General features: G+C 41.7%; 1 protein-coding gene and 1 non-coding gene across 4 annotated transcripts in view; both read right to left on the reverse strand.

Moving 5' to 3' along the window:
- The window catches only part of ATP6V0A1 (ATPase H+ transporting V0 subunit a1), a 56520-nt gene that overhangs the window by 12164 nt on the left and 24460 nt on the right, over nucleotides 1–19896 (reverse strand). For 2 of the 3 annotated variants that reach the window (XM_065911040.1, XM_065911039.1), the window contains exons 6-17: nucleotides 18658–18761; nucleotides 18217–18343; nucleotides 16274–16356; nucleotides 15569–15662; nucleotides 13179–13391; nucleotides 10742–10892; nucleotides 9741–9880; nucleotides 8774–8931; nucleotides 8238–8328; nucleotides 5602–5720; nucleotides 4593–4809; nucleotides 4119–4226 (exon numbers count right to left, since the gene is read on the reverse strand). In XM_065911040.1, the coding sequence (XP_065767112.1) occupies nucleotides 4119–4226; nucleotides 4593–4809; nucleotides 5602–5720; nucleotides 8238–8328; nucleotides 8774–8931; nucleotides 9741–9880; nucleotides 10742–10892; nucleotides 13179–13391; nucleotides 15569–15662; nucleotides 16274–16356; nucleotides 18217–18343; nucleotides 18658–18761 (1605 nt within the window). The remainder of the gene's footprint in view (nucleotides 1–4118; nucleotides 4227–4592; nucleotides 4810–5601; nucleotides 5721–8237; nucleotides 8329–8773; nucleotides 8932–9740; nucleotides 9881–10741; nucleotides 10893–13178; nucleotides 13392–15568; nucleotides 15663–16273; nucleotides 16357–18216; nucleotides 18344–18657; nucleotides 18762–19896) is intronic. The other variant, XM_065911042.1, reaches the window with a different exon arrangement.
- On the reverse strand, nucleotides 11638–11772 carry LOC136150432 (small nucleolar RNA SNORA31). The gene has a single exon (XR_010659857.1). It is a non-coding gene; the product is annotated as a small nucleolar RNA SNORA31 (small nucleolar RNA).

Here is a 19896-nt window from a genome sequence, read left to right on the forward strand (position 1 = left end):
TCCCCCAAATATACTGGGTCCTTGCCCAGGAACAAAGGACTTTCTAGGTCACAGAACAGGGAAAAAAAAGCTTAATGTACATTAGCTTGCAGCTAGAGAATACTGAGTTAGGCTCCTGTCCTTCAGGGAGGACTCTGAGTGCTAACACAACTTTTTCACAGGCACGTGGGCAGATGCTGACTAGGTGCCTGCTGCCTCTCACTCCACAGCCATGTTGAGCAGGGTCCCCAGGACCAGAATTTCTAAGTCAGCCTGATCTGGAAAAGTTTGGGTTTATTGAGGCAAGGGGATTCTTTGGGTACAAAAACCAGGCGGAACTGGGGTTTAAGTGTGGCAGATACCAATTAGTGCTAACCTGCCACAGAGAGAGAAAAGGAACCAAGGAAAGAGTTCTGAGACCTATTTCGCGTGGCTGCCATCCAGGGAGCCAAACAAGGCAAGAGTTCAAAGACTGCTCTCCTGCTAAACGGCCTCCAAGCAGCACTACCGACAATACACAAGCGGTTTGGGACAGCCGCCCCAAGGTCCCCACTCATTGCTTCACCACTGGTGTGCATCTCTGACCACAGCATACTACCACCGACCCTCCAGGTTTGGGCAGATTCTCTCTTTTCTTCTAGTAATGGTTCTCACATGCTCGTCAGAGAACCGGTTGTATCAGAATCACCTTGAAAGCTGCATTTCATTAAATAGACAGTCTAGAATATCACCTCTAGAAATGGTAAATTTAGTGGGTCTAGGGTAGGGCCTAGAAAATCTGTGTCTTAAAAAACATTTCCCCAAGGGCAAACTGTATGATCATTTTGATTGTCCATCAAAATTGAAAAGGCGTGCCCCCCCAAAATGCAAGGACCCTTTGAGACAATAAGCCTGCTGCTAGGAACATCTACGCCTGTAAAGTTTTATCAGGACACAAGGACAAGGATGTTACAGTATTCAGAACAGCAAAGAACTGGGAACAACCACCAGAGCCATCTATAAGGGGATGGTTACATAATTTTAGCACATCCAACAGACAGTCCTATGGACTCCTGGGCAACTCTAAGGGTACTGTGATGAAATAGTAAGTCAAGGGGCAGAAGACTGCTGCAATTTAAAACCCAACTGCCCATGTGTTTTAGATATATATACCTGTACATATGTATATACATATTTCTACCAATAGATGACAGATATATGCTGATACTGGCAGAAAAAAATTCAAAGACAAAATTCCTCACTTGCTAACAATAGCCTGGAGGAGGAGGTAGGGGAAGCTTCACCATCAGTACTGTTTGCAGCCCTAACCAAGTGCACCTATTGCTTTGATTTTAGTTTTTCATGTCAGGAGGGGTGACACATAATGCCACAAGGGGTCATGGCATTACGGGCAATCTCTATGTCTTCCTCCACTTCTCTGTTCTGTTTTAACACCTAAGAAACAAGTTCAAAGTTCACCAGGAGATTCTGATGTGCAGTCAGATCTGGGAACTGCCCCGGGCACCTCCAGACTGTATAACTATTACACTTGATGCCCCCCGAGAGGCGGACTGAATATATAATACAAGTGTACACTCTGCAGCACCTTCTGCACCACACTGGTGACAGGACAGGATTCCTGAGTATCCTGGGGTGGGTTCTTGGGTGCCCGGGTTGAGGAAGCAGGCTTTAGGGCCTAAAGCAGAAAGTCATTTCTGAAGTTTTCCCCAACCAGCAGATGAAGTGAGGGGGTAGCCAGGTTAAACCTCCCAGCCAGACAGAATAAGCGTCCCTTTAGAACAGAGGAAGTGTGAGTTACAGGAAGGGAGATGAGACACACACATCAGCAGAAAGAAGAAAAGAAAAAATTAAAACTATGATACACTGCTTACAGACAACCAAGAGGACAGAGGACAGAACAAAATCAGATCTGTATTCATATCTTCAGCTCTTGGGGTCAAGAATCTAGGGCCCTGGTAATGGAATGATCATCCTGATGCATTCAGGCTGCTCTCCAGAAATAGATGTTTGGCTAAAGAACCAGTGGGCTAAGGATGAGCAGGTTTCCCGACCGGGGACTTTTAACTTGGACAGTATCGCAGAAGAGGACGCTAGATTTGAAAGCATCAAGACTGATGCAGCAGAAGCACACTTCAAACTAAGACTAGAAGAAAGAAGAGCACATAAGAAGAATGCCAGTACATGGACAGTAAGTACTTTAGGGTATTTTTTTCCCCTCTCATAAAAGAGAGTAAGTCCCCATTTGAAAATAATTTTAAGCAGCCACATTTAAATATCTTCTGATCCAAGATATCAGCCTTTTGAGATTAGTTCTAGAAGAATAATTAGTTTTTGAAGTTAAAAGAATCAGGAACACCTAATGAAGTAAATGGTCACCATCTAAACATTTAATTTATTTAAAAGAGTATGATGCCACTAGAATACAATAGAACATTAAGAACCGCTACTGGTGAGATTTCAAAAATATTACAGATTCATTATTACCTAGAATAGATTGGGCTGATTTGGTATTAATGCATTATAAGATTTTGGTTAACAGATGTTTTAAGGACAAATAATGAAATGCTTAAGGTTCAACGGCTGTCACTGAATCATGAGCTAGCATTGGAAGAAGGAAAGATTGAAACAGAAGATGACTTTGTTATTACACCAGGTGGAAAGTACACAAGACACATGGCAAGGATGAGGTCTCAATGAACAGCTGAGGATGTGAGGGCTTCTGAGTCTCTCACAGAAAAGAAGACACATACAAGGTTCCACTGGAAAGACAGTAAGTCACAGCTAATGTGGACCAAATGTCCAAGTATCACTTTGAAGCAGATGTTCAAAGTGGAGGGAAGTCAATTCAAGAATCACAGAGATGTTCTCACTCCATGCTAAAAAAAATCATCCCACACAGGGTCACAAAATACACATATGACAATGGATGAGTCCAAGAGCTGCCCTCTTGGATTAAGATGATGGGCTTGGAGAGGGTATGACAAACGCCCTACGTTCACAGACATGACTGTACTTATACACTGAATGGAAACTGAGTGGACCAATGGTACAGATGGCACCAGAATCTGTTCCTAAGAGGTGGAGGTTTTTTCTGTCAGCGCCTCAATGAGAAACAAGGACATACTTCCCAAGAGCACACATGGCCCATGCTCTCAACATACTTCAAGAGAATTCTGCTGCACTGTTTGCCACCTCTTTAAACAATATGTGATGGTTTGTTGGTTTAATTCACTCACTGTTGCAGCCGCTGCTGCCTCTAGTCCCTGTTGGCTCGGGGTTGGGCTGACTGGGGCCTCCACAGGTTGCCCTTCCTGATGTGAATGGGAGAAAAGAGGAAGGGAGAAGGAAACAATAGAGGGAGGGAGTGAAAGGGAAGACGAATGGAGGGCACATGGAAGGATGGAGATGGTCAGAAAAGGGAGAAGGACGGTCTGGTAACTCAGCTGCTCTCCAACAGGAGTAACAATCTAACAGCCGTATGAGAGTCATGCAATACGATCTTTTAGGCTTTACCAGGCAATGTAATAAGTAAGCATTACTGCAGTGCCAGAAATGGGTATTTGGCAACTTAAGAGTGTGTGTGTGTGTGTGTGTGTGTGTGTGTAATTCAGATGCACACATACATAAAGTAAGCACAAGTATGTATGTTGCTTTGTTAAAAAGAAAAAACGTCAACATGCTTTAAACCAAATCTTTCCCTACACCGGATGTTTTGGCTGGTGAAAGTATCATGGTCTCATTTTAAAAGAAAATGTCTTGGTGTCAGCCCTGTGGTTGCCCAGGCAAACCACATGAGTAGGTTCGCTGCCTGCAGCTCCGGCAGCCTTGCTTCAGCTGATGCTGCAGCCAGACGGGCCCAGACCTGGATTCTGCTGAGCACAGCACGAGCCATCAGGAAAGGTGAAAACCATGATTTGTTCTTGCCACCTGGGCTACTCAAAGCTGAATATCTGGATGTCTGAACAGCAATTATATGTTTGTTTTTTTCTTTTCAGCAGGTCCAGGGCTTATGCTGGGATCCAACACAAGTGCATTTTAAGAGTATACAGGTTATGCACAACTCATTACATCCAATAAGGACTTGCATTGATTAAAAAAAAAAAGAATCTGGTAACTTTCAGCAACAGAAATATACCCACCAAACGCTTCCTCCTCAAATACTGACGGCGAAGGACCAGTGGTTTAAACAGTAGCATCCAAGGGACACACAGCAGTGCAACCACTACCAGGAAACACTGAATTCCTTTCTGCAAAGTAAGGAGGAAAAGGCACATTGTATTAGTCAAATGTGCAATTTCCAACTCTAGCATAGATTTCCCCTAAAATAGTTCTTTCTTACTGATCTAAGAATAAAAAACATAATCAAGTTTCTCAAAATAACTAGATGTTGCAGCAAAGCCCAGGATTGTCCCATAGGATGGGAGTTATAAATTCTACTCTGCCTGGATACAGAAAATTACAGTTGACTCTCCCAAAGAATGAGACTGGGTTGAATTTAGATCTGAATGTGTGGACTGAAAAGGAGTTTTAAAGGCTTCTTTCAGGTCACAGAAACATCTGGCTTCCCGACCTAGGATAACCACCTGAGAAAAGTCCACCTCAGATTGACGCACCTGTCCAGAATACAGCATTGAATTACCAGAGTCCCCGTAGGAAAAGAGGAACATATTTATGAAATGGATCAGAAGGCTTGGTGCTTTCTCCGATGTCTTAGCATTGTAGGCCGTCCACTTGTAAAAAATAAGGATAACCAAGTAACCAAACAAAGAGGTCATGAAGATTATTTCTGGAATAAATCCAAAGTAGATACTCAGGGGCTTCTTGAAGTAGCTAAAAATTAAGACAGAAAAAAATGTTAACGCTGAACAGACCCAGGGTCACCTCATACCAAGTGGACTGCTCTCCCTAGACTTTCTACCTAACTTTCCATCAAGTCTGTGTTTATCATTTTAAGAAGTGACAGCCAGAAGCACTGGAGGCAACAACAGACACAGGCAGGATTAACGGTGACTTCCAAACTTTTGAGCCTTGAACAGCTCCAATACCATCCCCGTCAATCCCTCGTGAGAAAGAGATGGGAAAATCAAGTACCTTCTGAGATGACAATTCACAAGTTTATGTGAGTTACACATCATGGGAAAAAAACATAACTTCCATTTTGATGAAAATTACACAAGGTGCTTTTTTAACAAAGATCTTGAGAACAATTGTATGTTGTCTGCTCAGTGGCTCAGTCGTGTCCAACTTTTTACAGCCACATGGACTGTAGCCTGCCAGGCTCCTCTGCCCATAGGATTTTCCAGGCAAGAATACTGGAGTGGGGTGCTATTTCCTACTTTAGAGGATCTTCCTGACCCAGGGATCAAGCCCATGTCTCTTGTGTCTTCTGCACTGGCAGGCAGATTCTTTACCACTAGCGCCACCTGGGAAACTCATACATTGTTAAGGCACTAATACTAATAAGCAAGCTTCATTTGAAGAAGTAAGATTTTTTTTAAAGGCACTTCTTCAATACAGAACAGTACTCTGAGTTATTACTTCCTCCTAAAGGTGTTATGACTTCTTCAGGCAAAAGCACTGTCTGAACTGTGTGAATTCTTAGGACAAAACAGAGCAACTCACGTGTGGTTGAAAAGGCTCAGACTGACTCCAAACAACATGTGGATGATACCAAGGATAACAGACATCTTCATCTTAAAGGAGTTGAGGAAGGTCAGTTTATTGGTAGCAATATTCCAAATCTATCACAGCCCAAGAAGACAGAAGGCATTACAAACAGTTCTCAAATGGAAAAATATTTACCTACTGTAGAAAGTTTTTTTTTAATTGTGGAAAATTCTAAACATACACACAAGCAGGGAGAATAACATAAGAAACTCCTATGTATCTATGGCCCAGCTGCAATGATTAATTACTAACTTCTCGTCAATCTTGCTTCATCATTACCTCACCTATGCCCCACCTCCATATTATTTTGAAGAAAATCCAGGTATCATATCCTTTTACCTGTACATATTATATTTCAGCATGGATCTCTAAAAGGTAAGAGCTTATTTTAAAAACATGACCACAAAGGACTTTTCTGGTGGTGCAGTGGCTAAGACTCTGTGCTCCCAAGGCAGGAGGCCTGGGTTCAATCCCTGGTCAGGGAACTAGATCTTGCCTGCTGCAACTAAAGATCCTGCATGCCACAACTAAAAGAACCTGCTTAAAAAAAAAAAAAAAAGAACCTGTTTGCTGCAACAAAGATTGAAGACCCCACGTGCTGCAGCTAAGACCTGGTACAGTTAAAAAAAAAATCACCACAGTACTGTCATAACACCCCAAAGCATTAACAATGATTTCTGTAATACCATGGAATCATTAATATTCAAATTTCCCTGATTGCATCCATATTTTTAAAAATAATTCATTTTTTCAAAGTAGAGTCCAATAAGTCACTACATCACGTGACTGCTGATGCAGTTTTTAAGTCTCAACAGCTTCTCCCTGGAGTTCTCTTTAATTTATTACAAAATATTTGTTGAAGAAATTGGGGACATTTATCTTGTAGATGCTGGCTGAAACCCAGTGGTGCTGTCCTTCCATTTATTTTTTTTCTCCATTTATTTTAAAATATTAATTGCCTTCAGCTTTGTCGCTTAAATCCCATGGACGGAGGAGCCTGGTAGGCTACAGTCCATAGGGTCGCAGAGTCGGATACGACTGAGCGACTTCATTTTCACTTTCACTTTGTCGCTTAAGGCCTGGACTCCTGTAAAATTTTCCTGACAGTTCTGTCTCCATTTTGGCCATCAGAGTATGTTTCCTAAGTAGTGACTCTGAGGCAGCCATGTCCCTATGCCAAACCTCCAAGAATCCCCCTGTCACTTCTGTGACCAAAAGTAAACTCTGTAACCTGTTAGGCCAGATCTTCCAACATCTAGCCCAGCATCTTTTTTTTGAACTAGCCTCTTCATGAAGAGTTCATCCTCAATGATCTCTAACCTGAAAACTTCTGGCTGGTTCTCTCTGTAGCCCCAGTCTGGCCTAAGGTTCTGCAACTCCAACTGCCTGATGGACATTTATACCCGGGTGACCCACAGGCACTTTAAACTCAGGACCTTCCCTGTAAGCCATCAAATGTCTGCAACAACAACAACAAAGTCTCTGTAACTACACAACACTACAGAAATGTGAGACAGTATTATTATTAGATTCCAAGCTGTTTGAGGGCAGGAGTTTTGTCCCAGCAGCTGCTATGCCTTATAGATGATAGGGATTCAGTAAACATCTGTTAAATGCACATATGAAATGTTATGAAATATCTCCAAGTGTCAGTTTCCTTATCTGTATAATACAGACAGCAATCTTTACCTGATAGAATTATTTGGGGATAAATAAGATATGCTGAGGGTTCAGTATAGTACCTGGTCCATACTAAGCATTTCAGTAACATTAGCTTCTATAAAAATTAAAATAATTAACTTTTTATCTCCTTACCTCTATGCTTTTGCACATACTTCTCTTCACCTATAACAATCTGCAATATTTTTCAAAGGCCAGATTAATTCCTTTATTTATTTTTTTAATGAGAAACCTTAATCTTTCTGGCAATGATCTGATTTTCCTCTGGAATTCTGTAAACCTTACAATCTAATGCTTAAATTCTCCCCTACCTCCTCTGTTCAAGCACATAACACAAAAGATCTGATCACACTTTACTTGCTTACGCATTTGAAAAAAATAAAATTCTGGGACAAGTTTTTTAAGTATGTAAATATAAGAATGGTAATCTAAAATCCATAGAAAAGAGCTATTTTTGCTTTATTAAAACATCTGCTAAAAATAAAAATGAAACTAAGTTAAACAGAAATAAACTGGGAAGGAGTCTTGAAAAATCAATCTTCCCAGAGTCAGTATTATTAGCCATCTCTAAAGTAAGTCATACAGGAAAAATAATATGGCTCCCCAAGGCATCTGGGTCTCTTGCAGCTTTAAAGTACTCTGGACAGATATACTGAGGTTTTCTAAAAATATGTTACCTAAAACTCCAAAAAAAAACCTATTTATCTTCATTTTCATTCTTTTACTTCTGGGTTTCAGTTAAAAATTTGATGTTAGAGACCTCTCTGGCGTACAGTGACTCTGCACTTCCAATGCAGGGGGTGCAGGTACAATCCCTTGTAGGGGAACCAAAATTCCAAAAGCCACGAATGGCATGGCCAATTAAAAAAAAACAACTTCATGTCAGACATATAGAAAAGAAGTGCTCTTACTGGGTCGATGCCAAAAGGATATGGTCCACCAAAAACTCCAGTGACGGATGGGTTCAGCTGGAGGACAGGGTTCCCCCGAAGTGTCTCTTCCCTACCATGTTAGGAGAAAACCGGCATTTATTTTTTTATCAAGAGAAGGAATCACTGGGATCCAGAAACTGATCCCCAGAGAAACTACTATAAGCTACCTTGTCTTTTCAATAACAGAGGAGGGATTAGCATTAGAGAGTGAGAAGGGATGATAGATAACAAAGAAAAAAATTAAACACACATACAAGACCAGGTAGGGAAATTGGGAGCCCTGCTTTTGACTTACAAAAGAATCAATGCGCCTGACTTACAGTTCCTTGACACTACTGAACAAATCACAAAGCACTTCCCAGGCTGGAGCATAGATAAGAGGAGACACTACATTCTTTTGGAACAGAAACAGTGTCAAACACTTCGTAAACAAGTGCTGGTTTACCACTTATCTGGAAATCCAGAGCTGGATATGAAAGGAATAAGCTTTGACTTTCAGCTTCTTGGCAACTTACGTCCAGTTGTATATATCGAACATCGGCCGTACGCTCCAGGATGACCCAAAGATATTAAGAGATTTGGAAAAGCAGTCGTTATAGATGAGGCCAGTGTAGATGGAGAACACACCCATCAACAGAATGATGTACCGGCCGCTGAATATAGTGCTGAACATCTAGGAGCCAGAAGAAACAGGCCAATGAAACATAATCCCTGCAGCTCAAGTTGTGACAATGTCATTCAAAATATACTAGCCCCTTCCTCTCTCGCCACTTTTACCCCATTCTGGGTCAGAGAGCTTGCAGTAAAGACCAAAATACAATGCTAAAAAGAAATGTATTTCACAGCACATGGCCTCTTTAGTGTTAAAATGAACATAGCTCCTCTATTCTCTAAATAGTCTCTAAGATTTTTCTTATGGATCAAAGACTTCCAAATCATAATTTTCATAATGGATGCTTGAGAAATTGTAACGTTTCAGACCAACGCAGATGTAACCTAGACATTAGTTCATTCTTGAATTAACTAGTGTGTGGTTACCAGTGGGGCGAGCCAAGAGGAGAAGGACAGATAGGGGTAGGTGACTCAAGAGGTACAAACCACTATGTATAAAATAAATAAGCTACAAGGATACATTGTACAGCACAGAGAATATAGCCAACATTTTATAATAATTATAAGTGGAGTGTAATCTATAAAATTTTGGAATCAGTATGCTGTACACCTGAAACTAATGTCATATTATAAATCAATAATATCTCAACAAATAAGTAAAAAGAAAATAGATTTCCATCAATCATGGAGAAAAGACTGAATTATCCTTCTGTATGTACAAAATTATTATAAACCTGTTGCCCTATGGAGAGACAAAAACAGTATGCAGACAAAGATTACAGAAGAAAAATATTAGAAATATGTCAAGAAAATAATAATACTATCTTATGTTTCTGAATTTCTATCAAAAACAGACAGACAAAACATCACCTCATTCTCATTCTTCTGGGAGAGGATCCGGCTCTCTCTTAACACCATCCATACAGCAAAAAGGGTCATCAAAATGCCATGGCCAAGGTCACCAAACATCACAGCAAACAGGAAAGGGAAAGTGATGATGGTGTATGGAGCTATAAAGAGACCAAAGAGAAAAAAAGACAAATTCCAGAAAACTGCAGCTCCCAACACATCACAACCCTCCCCATAATCTAAGATCAGGATAAAAGGGACTCATTCCCAAGCTGCCGGTCAGAGGGGCTCCCAGGAAATAATGTCCACAGCAGGATTTGCACAGACTCACAAAACTACCACCAGCATTTTCAACAAAGAATCACACAGGAAATGAAGGTTTTGGCTCCAGGGGGGTTTGTCCCTTGATTCCTTCTCTCTCACCCCTGGGATGCTGCTCCTGGGACAGGCTAACTTTCCTCCCCTGTGCACTGCAACCAGCTGAATAAAGCTACCAGGTTAAGTGGGAGAAAGTTCAGAATCTGGAGCAGAGCATGTCCTGCAGAAGACTCCCACTGAACATGAACTACCTGACTCTAGATTTAATCACTAACTCTCTGAACAGAGGAGAAATCTGCCTTGGGCTTAAAATGGTCAACAACTGCTATATTTTCTCTATCTAACCTGAAACCAGGAAGCTATTCTAAAATGTCGATGACCTTGGGAAAACTTTTTACTTAAAGCAGTTCCAGCAAATGGCATTTGAGTGAAAGCCAGGTGCTATACAGCCGTGAGGACAGAGGAACCCAATCTATGGAGCTCATGCTTATAAAATTCCTATAAAATCGCCTGCTAAAGGAGTTCCACCTGGCAATAAACCTCACTCCTTACATCCAGATAGGCACCTCTTCACAGGAATTCTACAAGAGCTGAGGCCTGGACAGCATCTTCAGTCTTGAGCCAGTTGTTCAACTGCATTCAAAGTGAAGCATTAAAAGAAATAACAATAAAATCTCCAGAGAGAAAAATTCAAGCTTTTTTACCTGGATTTATCTCTCGGTAAGTTCCAATTCCATAAGCATCCACTATGTTCTGAAAGCCATACGTGAACTTGTTGGTCTTGTTATAGGTGGGGGGAGTCTGGTTTGTCTGCATCCTGTTCAGAATGGAGGGCACGGTGGAACCACTGTGCTCCTGGGAAACATCAGGCACAGATAAGAATCAGGTCACCCTTCTTTATGGTGGTGGATTCACAGGCATATCTATTTGTCAAAACTCACTGAATAGTACACATAAAATATGTGTATTTTCTTTCAGGTAAATTATATCTCAATCTTTCAAAAAAAAAATCTTTCCAGTCTTTGAGGACACTAGAACTAGCTATAAAATTTATGATGACACATGTAAATGAAGTCTTGGGAAGAATATCCTTACCATGAAACAAAAAAATGAAGTCTAAAATGTATAAACAAAGAAAATGTGGTCCTTTCTTCCCTGAAGATATCCTTATCTGTCTACAAGTGTCATTGTTCTCTCCTGCTTTTATGAAGAAAGCAAAGTTATTTTCTGACTTCTCCCTCTTCACCACATACTCTTAACTCTCTAATAATCCTTGGAGTCTAGCAGACCATGCCTGGTCAAAGTGGCTGGCTCATCACCAGATCCAAAGATCTTTTCTCTTACATGCAAGCTCCTGACACTGGCGAGCTTCCTCTTCTGTTTACCAGCCATGCCTTTCCTGTCTCTTTGCTGGTTCCTCCTCCCCTGCCTGTAACACTGCAGGCCCCCAAGGTTCTATTATTAACTCCTTATTTTCTCTCTTGGAGGTCTCATTCCCTTCCAACCTCATGTATCCCATTTCTTTCATTTTGCCTTTTTTTTTTTGAGTAAAGCAGGCGTTTACTGTTCACAAGGTTATTTGAGAGGTGCAAAAATCTTCCCATGTATTCTCCCATTCAATCTGGGCTGCCACAGCGAGACAGACAGAAAGCTCGAGGACATATTTTTCTTGCATCTGTATGTAGTGGAAACCTTAGCAGAGAGTAACTACTCCAGGCCTGTCAAATAGAGGCATTTTCCCCTTTCTTTTGAGAACTATCTCATCATCGGTTTTACATTTCCACATGGATTTCTGTCCAACCCCTCAATGTGACTAAAACTGAACTTAGCAGCTTTCTCCAATCAATAAGTTTCTCTTACTGAATCTCTACTTCCATTAATGGAACTATTATTCTATCAGTCACCCAGTTTGATGCCTCAGAACCATTTTAAATTTTTTCTCCTTGTATTTCTCCTGTACGTTGATAAATACTCAAGCCTATCGAAGGATACTTCCTTCAGAATGTCTAACAAATTCATCATTATTTGCTCTTCCCATTGCAAGGTCTTACTGCAAGGTCATTATCACTTACTACTGTTTACAATAACCTAACTGTTCTCCCACTTGTAGGCTCTCTCAGCTCCCCAATCCAACCCTCATGCTATCAATGGATTACTCTTTTATTTAATTGATTGATACTGACTGATTGATTGACTGAGTCATGCAGCATGTAGGATATGAGATCTTAGTTCCCTGATGAGGGATCCAACCTGTACCCCCTGCAGTGGAAGCGTGGAATCTTAACTACTGATCTGTCAGGGAAGTCCCTAGATTATTCTCTTGAAACTGTTTTGATCATCATGTCCTTTCACTGCTAAACAACTTCCAGTGCCCCTCTACTCCCTCTAGGATAAAATTTAAACCCACTCATCTGGTGTTAATGACTCTTCATAATCAGGTTCCTGGCTCCCTGACTCAGGTTTACTTCCTGCTCTTTCGGCTCACCTGTTACAATTTCTGTTCTGGCCCAACCATGGATGGTCACGCTGTACTTGCCTTTGGCCAGACTGTTTACTTCTTGTTATTGCCAACAGACATCTCATCCAGTCTTCAAAGCACTGAGTAAATGCCACCTTCCTGAAGCTGCTTCTGATCATCCTCGCTGCCCAAGCTAGCACCTTCCTTCCCTCCACACACACAACTGCTCTTGGCACAGACTGTCTTGTATGTCTGCACATCATCCTCTTCAAGTCAGAAGATACTTGAGGGCCTCCTTTTTACATCTCTGTATCTCTTGGCCCCTAGATCAGAGGCTTGGACAGGGCAGTAGCTCTAACTAACTACTAAAGGGAACTGCAAGGATTATACTATGTACCTAGACTAATGGACAGAGAGAATGGACCAGGAGACTGATGTTCTGAGTGTAACTCTGAAGGATCACAGGGATATGATCAAATCATTTAATCTTTTCTGAATTACAATTGCTACATTTGAAAATAAGGATATATGAGATGTCTGTTAGGATGCAAGGTGAGTACAAGATGGGTAAACTGAAGAACTCTGAGACAAAAATGCCATGAGAATGTAACTGATTCCTGTTACCACTGATGGAAACCTCTCTTCCTGGCTGAAGGCTGCACCGCCAGCTGTGGGGGACTCACCGTGCCTCTTCTGAGCGCAAACTGGATGGAGTCAAGGTCAGTGACAGGGCACCAGACCTCCGCAATTAGGCACTTCTGGGTCACATCTATGTTGCACTGGTTCAAAGTGTGGTAGATGGCCTTCATCTTCCGCACCTTGATGAACCAGACACGGATGTTCTTGGCAGCGGCCTGAAGAACCCTCTGGCGGTGATCCTCTGTTTGGTTCAGAACCTTTGGGGAAAGAAAGGAGCAGGAAATCGATCCTTCTAACACCCTTCTTTCATTTCAAGACACAAAGGCAAAAAGGAATAGCTTTCTGAGAAGGGATGCGGGGATCTGTTTTTTTTCTTCCTCTGACTAGAAGTTTGTTTTTTTTTTTGGCCAAATTGAAAGAAATTAAGAGTTCTACTTACTAATATTCATATTCACTTAGCTTCAAGCTAAAGAGAAACCCGAGGAAATGGTTTTTAGCTTTTCTAATTTTACCATCAAATCCATGGCAGAACAACGCAGGTCACTGGTTTTTATCTGGTTTATTAAAGAGCAACGATTTTCCATATGGAGCCTGTAACTCTGACTTGAAGAAGTCAGTGTCACAGGCCCAGTAAGGGACCGAGTTGTCACATCCCTGCTTATGAACAGCAGGCCACAGAACCCCCCTGAATGTCAGCCAGCATTGAGGAGTGGTGGAAAAGAGGTGCTGCTGACCGCCATCATCTGCTTCTTAGAGACTCCATGCCGGGGAAGGAGACAGGAGACTCATGGCCTCTGGAGAGGATTTAGACTGCCACATACCACAGTCATCACAGAGCAGATAAGGCTTGATTTTTCTGTCAGGCTTTGTTTTCTCCCCAGGAAGCCCGATCCCTTGGAAGTCAGCAGATAGTTACCTCGGAGGAATAATACTGCCTCCACTAGAGGTGGGAAGAAGGGCCAGGGACACTTTACATTCTACTGTCTTGTTTATCACCAAATATTTAACAGGTCTATAGCAGGAGAGGGGAGAAGCCAAAATTAGGCAAGCAACTCACCATTCATTTGTGCCTAAGACTCTATCTGAAATCTCAACGTCTTTTTGAAGAGGAAAAAACTATATATTAATCATTTTAGCACAAGTACTCCATCACAGCTGGCTCTTCAAGTCAGTTCAGGAAAAGGTCATGACTGCTCCAAGTCATGACTGCTCCCTGAGAAACTGTCTTAAGCAGTAGAAAGTAACTTCCATGAGAGGTTTAAAAAAAAAAAACAACCCATGGCATGCTAGGGAAACTCTTGTTCACTTGAGAATAAAGGAACAAGGATACTTTCTCTCCTGGTTGTTGACAATTTCACAATGACTATTTAAACTTCTGGAAGGATGCTAATAAACTTGCCCCCCACCCCTACATCTCACTGATTGATATTCAATTCCTTTAAAAATTTTACTTCAAAAAATTAATTCATTAAAATTTTACTTCATACAGTTTGGTGCTTTAAAAGTCAAATTCCAGTCATTTATAAAGGCTACTGCACGTGTTCTTCACAGTCTACTGCAAGCCTACTCATAAGGAGGGGGTAGAACAGTTCTAGAAGCCAGAATGTACTAACATGGCTCATCACCCATCAGCAGTTCGAAGAAAACTCTCTTCCCTTGGTTAAACTGATAAGTGCAGCTAACAGGAGCCAGCAGCAGGTCAAGTGGTAGGTCATACACAACAGGGGTTGAAATGCTTCAACACGTCAAACATGTTTCTTAATGTTTCAAGGTGGCAATCATTACATTCTTTCAACAGGGAAGCAAGCTCCAGCTGGGCACCTTTTTCCTTCCATGTATGTATACATCATGACTCCCTCTTTAGAACCCTGTGACAGCCATCATGTGTGCAAACTACACACACTGCAACTGGGAAAAAGTTCCTTCCTGGGTACAAGAGTTACACCAGGACTCTGGCTAGACTGTGTGGTTCAGATTCAAGGTGACCAGGAGGACACACACAAGCTATTAAGAGTGGCTGCCTCTGGAGGTAGAGCAGGTCTGTGAGAGGCAGAACTGATTCGATATGTACTTCTACATTATTTGATTTTTTTCTTAACTAAGCATACTTCATTATTCATACATCATGCTTTATTCATTATAAACGTATCTCAGACTCATGAGCTGGGGAACTGAATAATCTAAGCAACAACGATTTCAGGTGCTGTCTCTGTCTCTGTCTCATTTGAAGATAATTCATGCCATTTTTAAATCATTCCCCGTGGGGGATGGGGAAGAGTTTCAGGGAATGACTTAAAAATAGCACACACACAAAAAAACAAATGTATCCTGGGCTGCCGTAAGTGCCTAATAAACTGTTAGTGCTTCACGGAAGAAGTAAGGTCTTCCATAGCAGTATTTCACAAAGACAGACTCCTTCCAGGTCTCTGCGTACCATTTGGAGATCGTCAATCCTGGTATTAACTCCAGAAGCCATCTCCTTTCTCTCCTGCGGTGTCTCAGGACAGGGATAGAGTGAGGCCCGGAACCTGGAATGTGCAGACACAGCCTGAGGAACACTGACATTGCTTCATGGAGCCAGTTTAAGTAATCTCAGAACATAATCCCAACATACTGGAAGGACCAAAACAGAGTCAGTTCAGACTGATGCACTAATCAATAATAATTATTTATGGGAAGGGGCCTACAGTAGAGCATCAAGCAACATTTGAACTGTCTTGGCATTCTCTGTAGCTATTAAATTCCCCTAGATTAAAAAAGAAAGAAGCAGTGATTACAAATTCCATTATAAAGTGCTGGAGAAAAACAGCGTGGAGAAAGGATCTCATGGGCAGAATTTCAGAAAAGCTTAAGGGCACAGTGCCTACGGTACACTGCTAGGTATGCAAACCCATTGTCCCAAAACAATGTAGAATTTATAAACCATGAGTCCTAATTACTTTTCCCAAGAAAAGGAAATTGTGATTTTGACGGTCTATAAAAAAAAATACTTAGGCCATTTCTGATCGTTTAAGATAACCTTAACATTATTAAAAAATATATTCCCCATTTAAGGTGGACTTACAGGGCTTGTGTGTCACTATTCTACAGGCTAACAGGTGGCCTGGCTGCACCCTGGGGGGAGGCATGTTTCTCTTACCCTTCACAGATTTTCTTGACTCTGTTTTTCAGCTGATCACCTTGGAAGAAAATAATGAACACAGACTTGTGCACGTAGTCTCCCTAGGCCCCAAACCAAAAACCAAGAATTCAGACTTACAATCCAGAAAACTTCTTAAGCACCTTTCTTTCTTGGTGACACAGAAACAACTGTAATCCTTTAAGGGTCTGGCAACCATGTACTTTAACCATTATCTTCAATCCATCTCTCAAGCTCCACAAGAACATTTGCTCTATAATCTCAATAATCTTTCCATACTTGTTTTTAAACTCAACAAGGAGCTTGACACAGATGCAAAGATGATTCTCTTCTTAGCAGAATTTAGCCCTACCTACCAATTCAACTATTCAAACTGAATAATTCTTTTATTGCCTACATGACTCAAGTACAGAGAAGAGGAAAGGAAGTCATTCCTGCCTGCTCGCATGCTCAGAAACTCCAGCTAAAGGGGACTGAATAATTACAAGGAGTTGAGCAGCTGGGGAGAAATGTTGATGCACAATCTCACGATTCATGCTGAATTAGACCTCAGGGGGCAGGGAGGAAGGCATTCTATCCAAACACCAAGTGTATACCTGAAGCCTTGAGGCAAAGGTTAGTAGGAAAGATCAGAAAAAGACTCTACAGTGGGTGTTAAGAGTTAGGACTGTCTCTGGTGGCCTGTATTTTCTCCAGTTCCTACAGAGCTTTTATAACAGGAAAACAAACAAAACTTTGGGGGATAAAGAAGGAAGAGGAGGGAAGCAGTAGGTAAGGCTCATGGGTCTTATATTCCTAAGTTCTCCAGGAATTAACTGGAGCACATTCTTTGTGCAGCTGCTGTGTTAGAGATAGTCAGACCCTCCCTTTACTCCACTCGTTGATAAAAAAATAATGCTTCTGTGGCCCAGGAACCTGGCTGAATATTCCTGAGAATAGCTCCACATGAGGTGTAACTGCTAACTGTGGTGTTTCCGTGACCCAAGGACAGCCTTCAGTGAGACTACAAAACTGGTACTTTGGATAAGGGGACTCACCGTAACCTAAGCATCACCACCCTCCTACTCGGTCCCAAGGACATGATCCATTTACTTCTAGCTGAAGGACCCAGCTACTCTGAGAACCCTCATAATTCAACCTCTCTTCTTAGGTTAAAAAAAAAAAAAAGAATACTAATTTAAGACACCCAAAAGATAACTGAGAACATAATAACCAACTCCAGGCTTCTAAATAATACTATTACCAAAGTGAAGTAAATTTCTTGCCGAACAGTTAATCATCTTTGCCTGTCATCTCTAGATGGACTCACCATATAAATGTAGGTTTATGCTAAGAACTCTGTCCTATTATGTCAAATGCCAAGATGTTAAGTTATTCCTGCTTTCCAAAGCACTGGGTGGGGAATATCACCCTATCTTGCACAACATAAATCTTAAAACTAAGTTCCTAAAATTCCCAACAAACAAATAGATAAAAAACTTTATCAATTAAAGTTTCATCAACTTATGAAGACCACAGTCTGGGAAATCTCTCCTCCTTGTACACATGGATGTTACCAAACTTGGAACCAGATGTCTTGCTTTAATTTTCATTAAAGAGTTAATTTTTTTTGGTCCCAGATAAGTGCCAGAAAACACATAAAGCTGAAATAACTGGAGGGAATTCCCTGGCAGTTCAGAGGTTAGAACTCGGCACTTTCACTGCTGTGGCCTGGGTTTGACCGCTGGTAGGGGAGCTAAGAGCCCACACATCATGTATACCTTGTATGTATACATACGATGGAGGTGAAGAGGAAAAGAGGAGTCCCTCAAATTCACAGATCCAAATGGAGCAAATGTAAGGGCTCCTCTTGGGAGGGTCAGGTTCAGGTGGCACATGCTATGTTACTGCTCTGAGCTCCCTGTATCAGACCTACTCCACCAGACGCAATTCCCTTGTCTTACAGTCACAGGATCCTCCAGGGGGTTCTCGATCTCAGCCTGCCGCAGGAACACATTCCCCCGGCACACCCGCCAAAGCATGCGCTCAAAAGTAGGGATGCGCTCCCGGTTAATCACACCAGCCACGAAGCTGTGGGGAGAAGAGTCAGATTGGGAACGGTTCCACACCACAGGATGGGAGGAAAGTAAAGAGCAGGGGAGGGGAAAGATGTCAAACAGGAGGCTGTGCTATGTCAAAATGGCTGCCAAAGTCTGATTCCCGGACTCAGCAGAGGGTTGACAGAACAACTCAGGAACTGAACCCAAAGTAAGTTAGCAACACCTTGCAACAGGCTCAGAAGAGAGGGCATCCTGGAACCCAGTGAATGCTCAGCCTGAGTGCTCTTCTGAACAGCAAAAATGGACATGACTCTGTTGAGTACAGAGGGTCGAAGTGGTACTTACCCAAGTCTTAAGGGCGTGCCTCTTCCCATCTCGCTTGGCTCCAAGAGGGACGAGGACTCTTCCAACAGGTCTGGATCCGCCATCTGCTGATGATGCAATTCAGCCTGAATTCACAAATCAATTAATATCTAATGAAAATAGTTAGTGGCATGCAGGGAACGAGGAACCAGGAGATAAGTTCAGAAAATAAAGATGAAAAAAAAGAAAACCACCAAAAGAGAAGACATACCCACAAAAAGAAGACAAGAAGAATAGGGGAAGAAACAAAGAAAAGAAACAAGAGGTAAAGGAAGCAGAACTGCCCCAGTGAAGCATCTGGGGAAATGGTTTTAGAAATAAGGAATAAAGAAAAAGACGTTAAATGACAGTGACACCCGTATAAACCTGTGACTTGGTGGAAACCATTTTTTCTCTTATGTTTTCCTGAATAAGCCATGAAAGTACCAAAAATACTTTTGCATATGCATAGAAGCGGAAGTATTTCTTCCTTTTGAGCAAAAACAAGGCAGCTCAGCAGATACATTCAATATCAAATTTCCAGGCAGCTACAAATTATAATTTTCCCTGTGTAAGAATGTAAAAGATGGAGACTCTCTTTCCCAGGAAGAAAAGCAAGGAGCTGTCACTGTCCTGAACAGGAGAAAGATAGAAGGGGTGTCTCCAGACGTCTAGGTTTTCCATGCCCTTAAAAAGTCAAAACATGAGGGCTTTCAGCACACCCACTATTTAAAAGGAAAAAAAAAAATGCTCCAAACCGTGGGATTTAAAGAGTATTCTTTATCCAAAAACGTAAGAAACACAATAGCTGGGCAGGCATGGGCCTCCCCTGCATCAGTAAAGGGAAGGAAAAGTGAAAACATACCTGAATGTCCTAGTTTCTGACCAGGAATCCAGAATAGTAAAAAGTTCCTGTGGGCTTTACAGCTTAAGGATTCTTGAGAACATAGCTTAAGCCAACAATCTAAATCAAGTGAAGAAAAAGTAACAGATAATAAGCCAATTCAGAACATTCGGACTAGTTGGATTGTTGAGATTTAAAATGATTTCCACCACGACAGTTTATACAATAAAATGGAGGAGGAGCGGGGCCTTCTCAGATGCAGACCTACATTTCTCAGCCTTTCTCTACACAACACTTCTTGCCCCGTCCTCTCAGCCTCTCTCTCCACAATACATCTCGCCTTGTTTCCTCTCAGCAGGAAGGAGGAGCTGCCCTAAGAAATGAAGGCCAACTGACCA

Source organism: Muntiacus reevesi, chromosome 18 (assembly GCF_963930625.1).
Source record: "Muntiacus reevesi chromosome 18, mMunRee1.1, whole genome shotgun sequence".
Taxonomy (NCBI): Eukaryota; Metazoa; Chordata; class Mammalia; order Artiodactyla; family Cervidae; genus Muntiacus; species Muntiacus reevesi.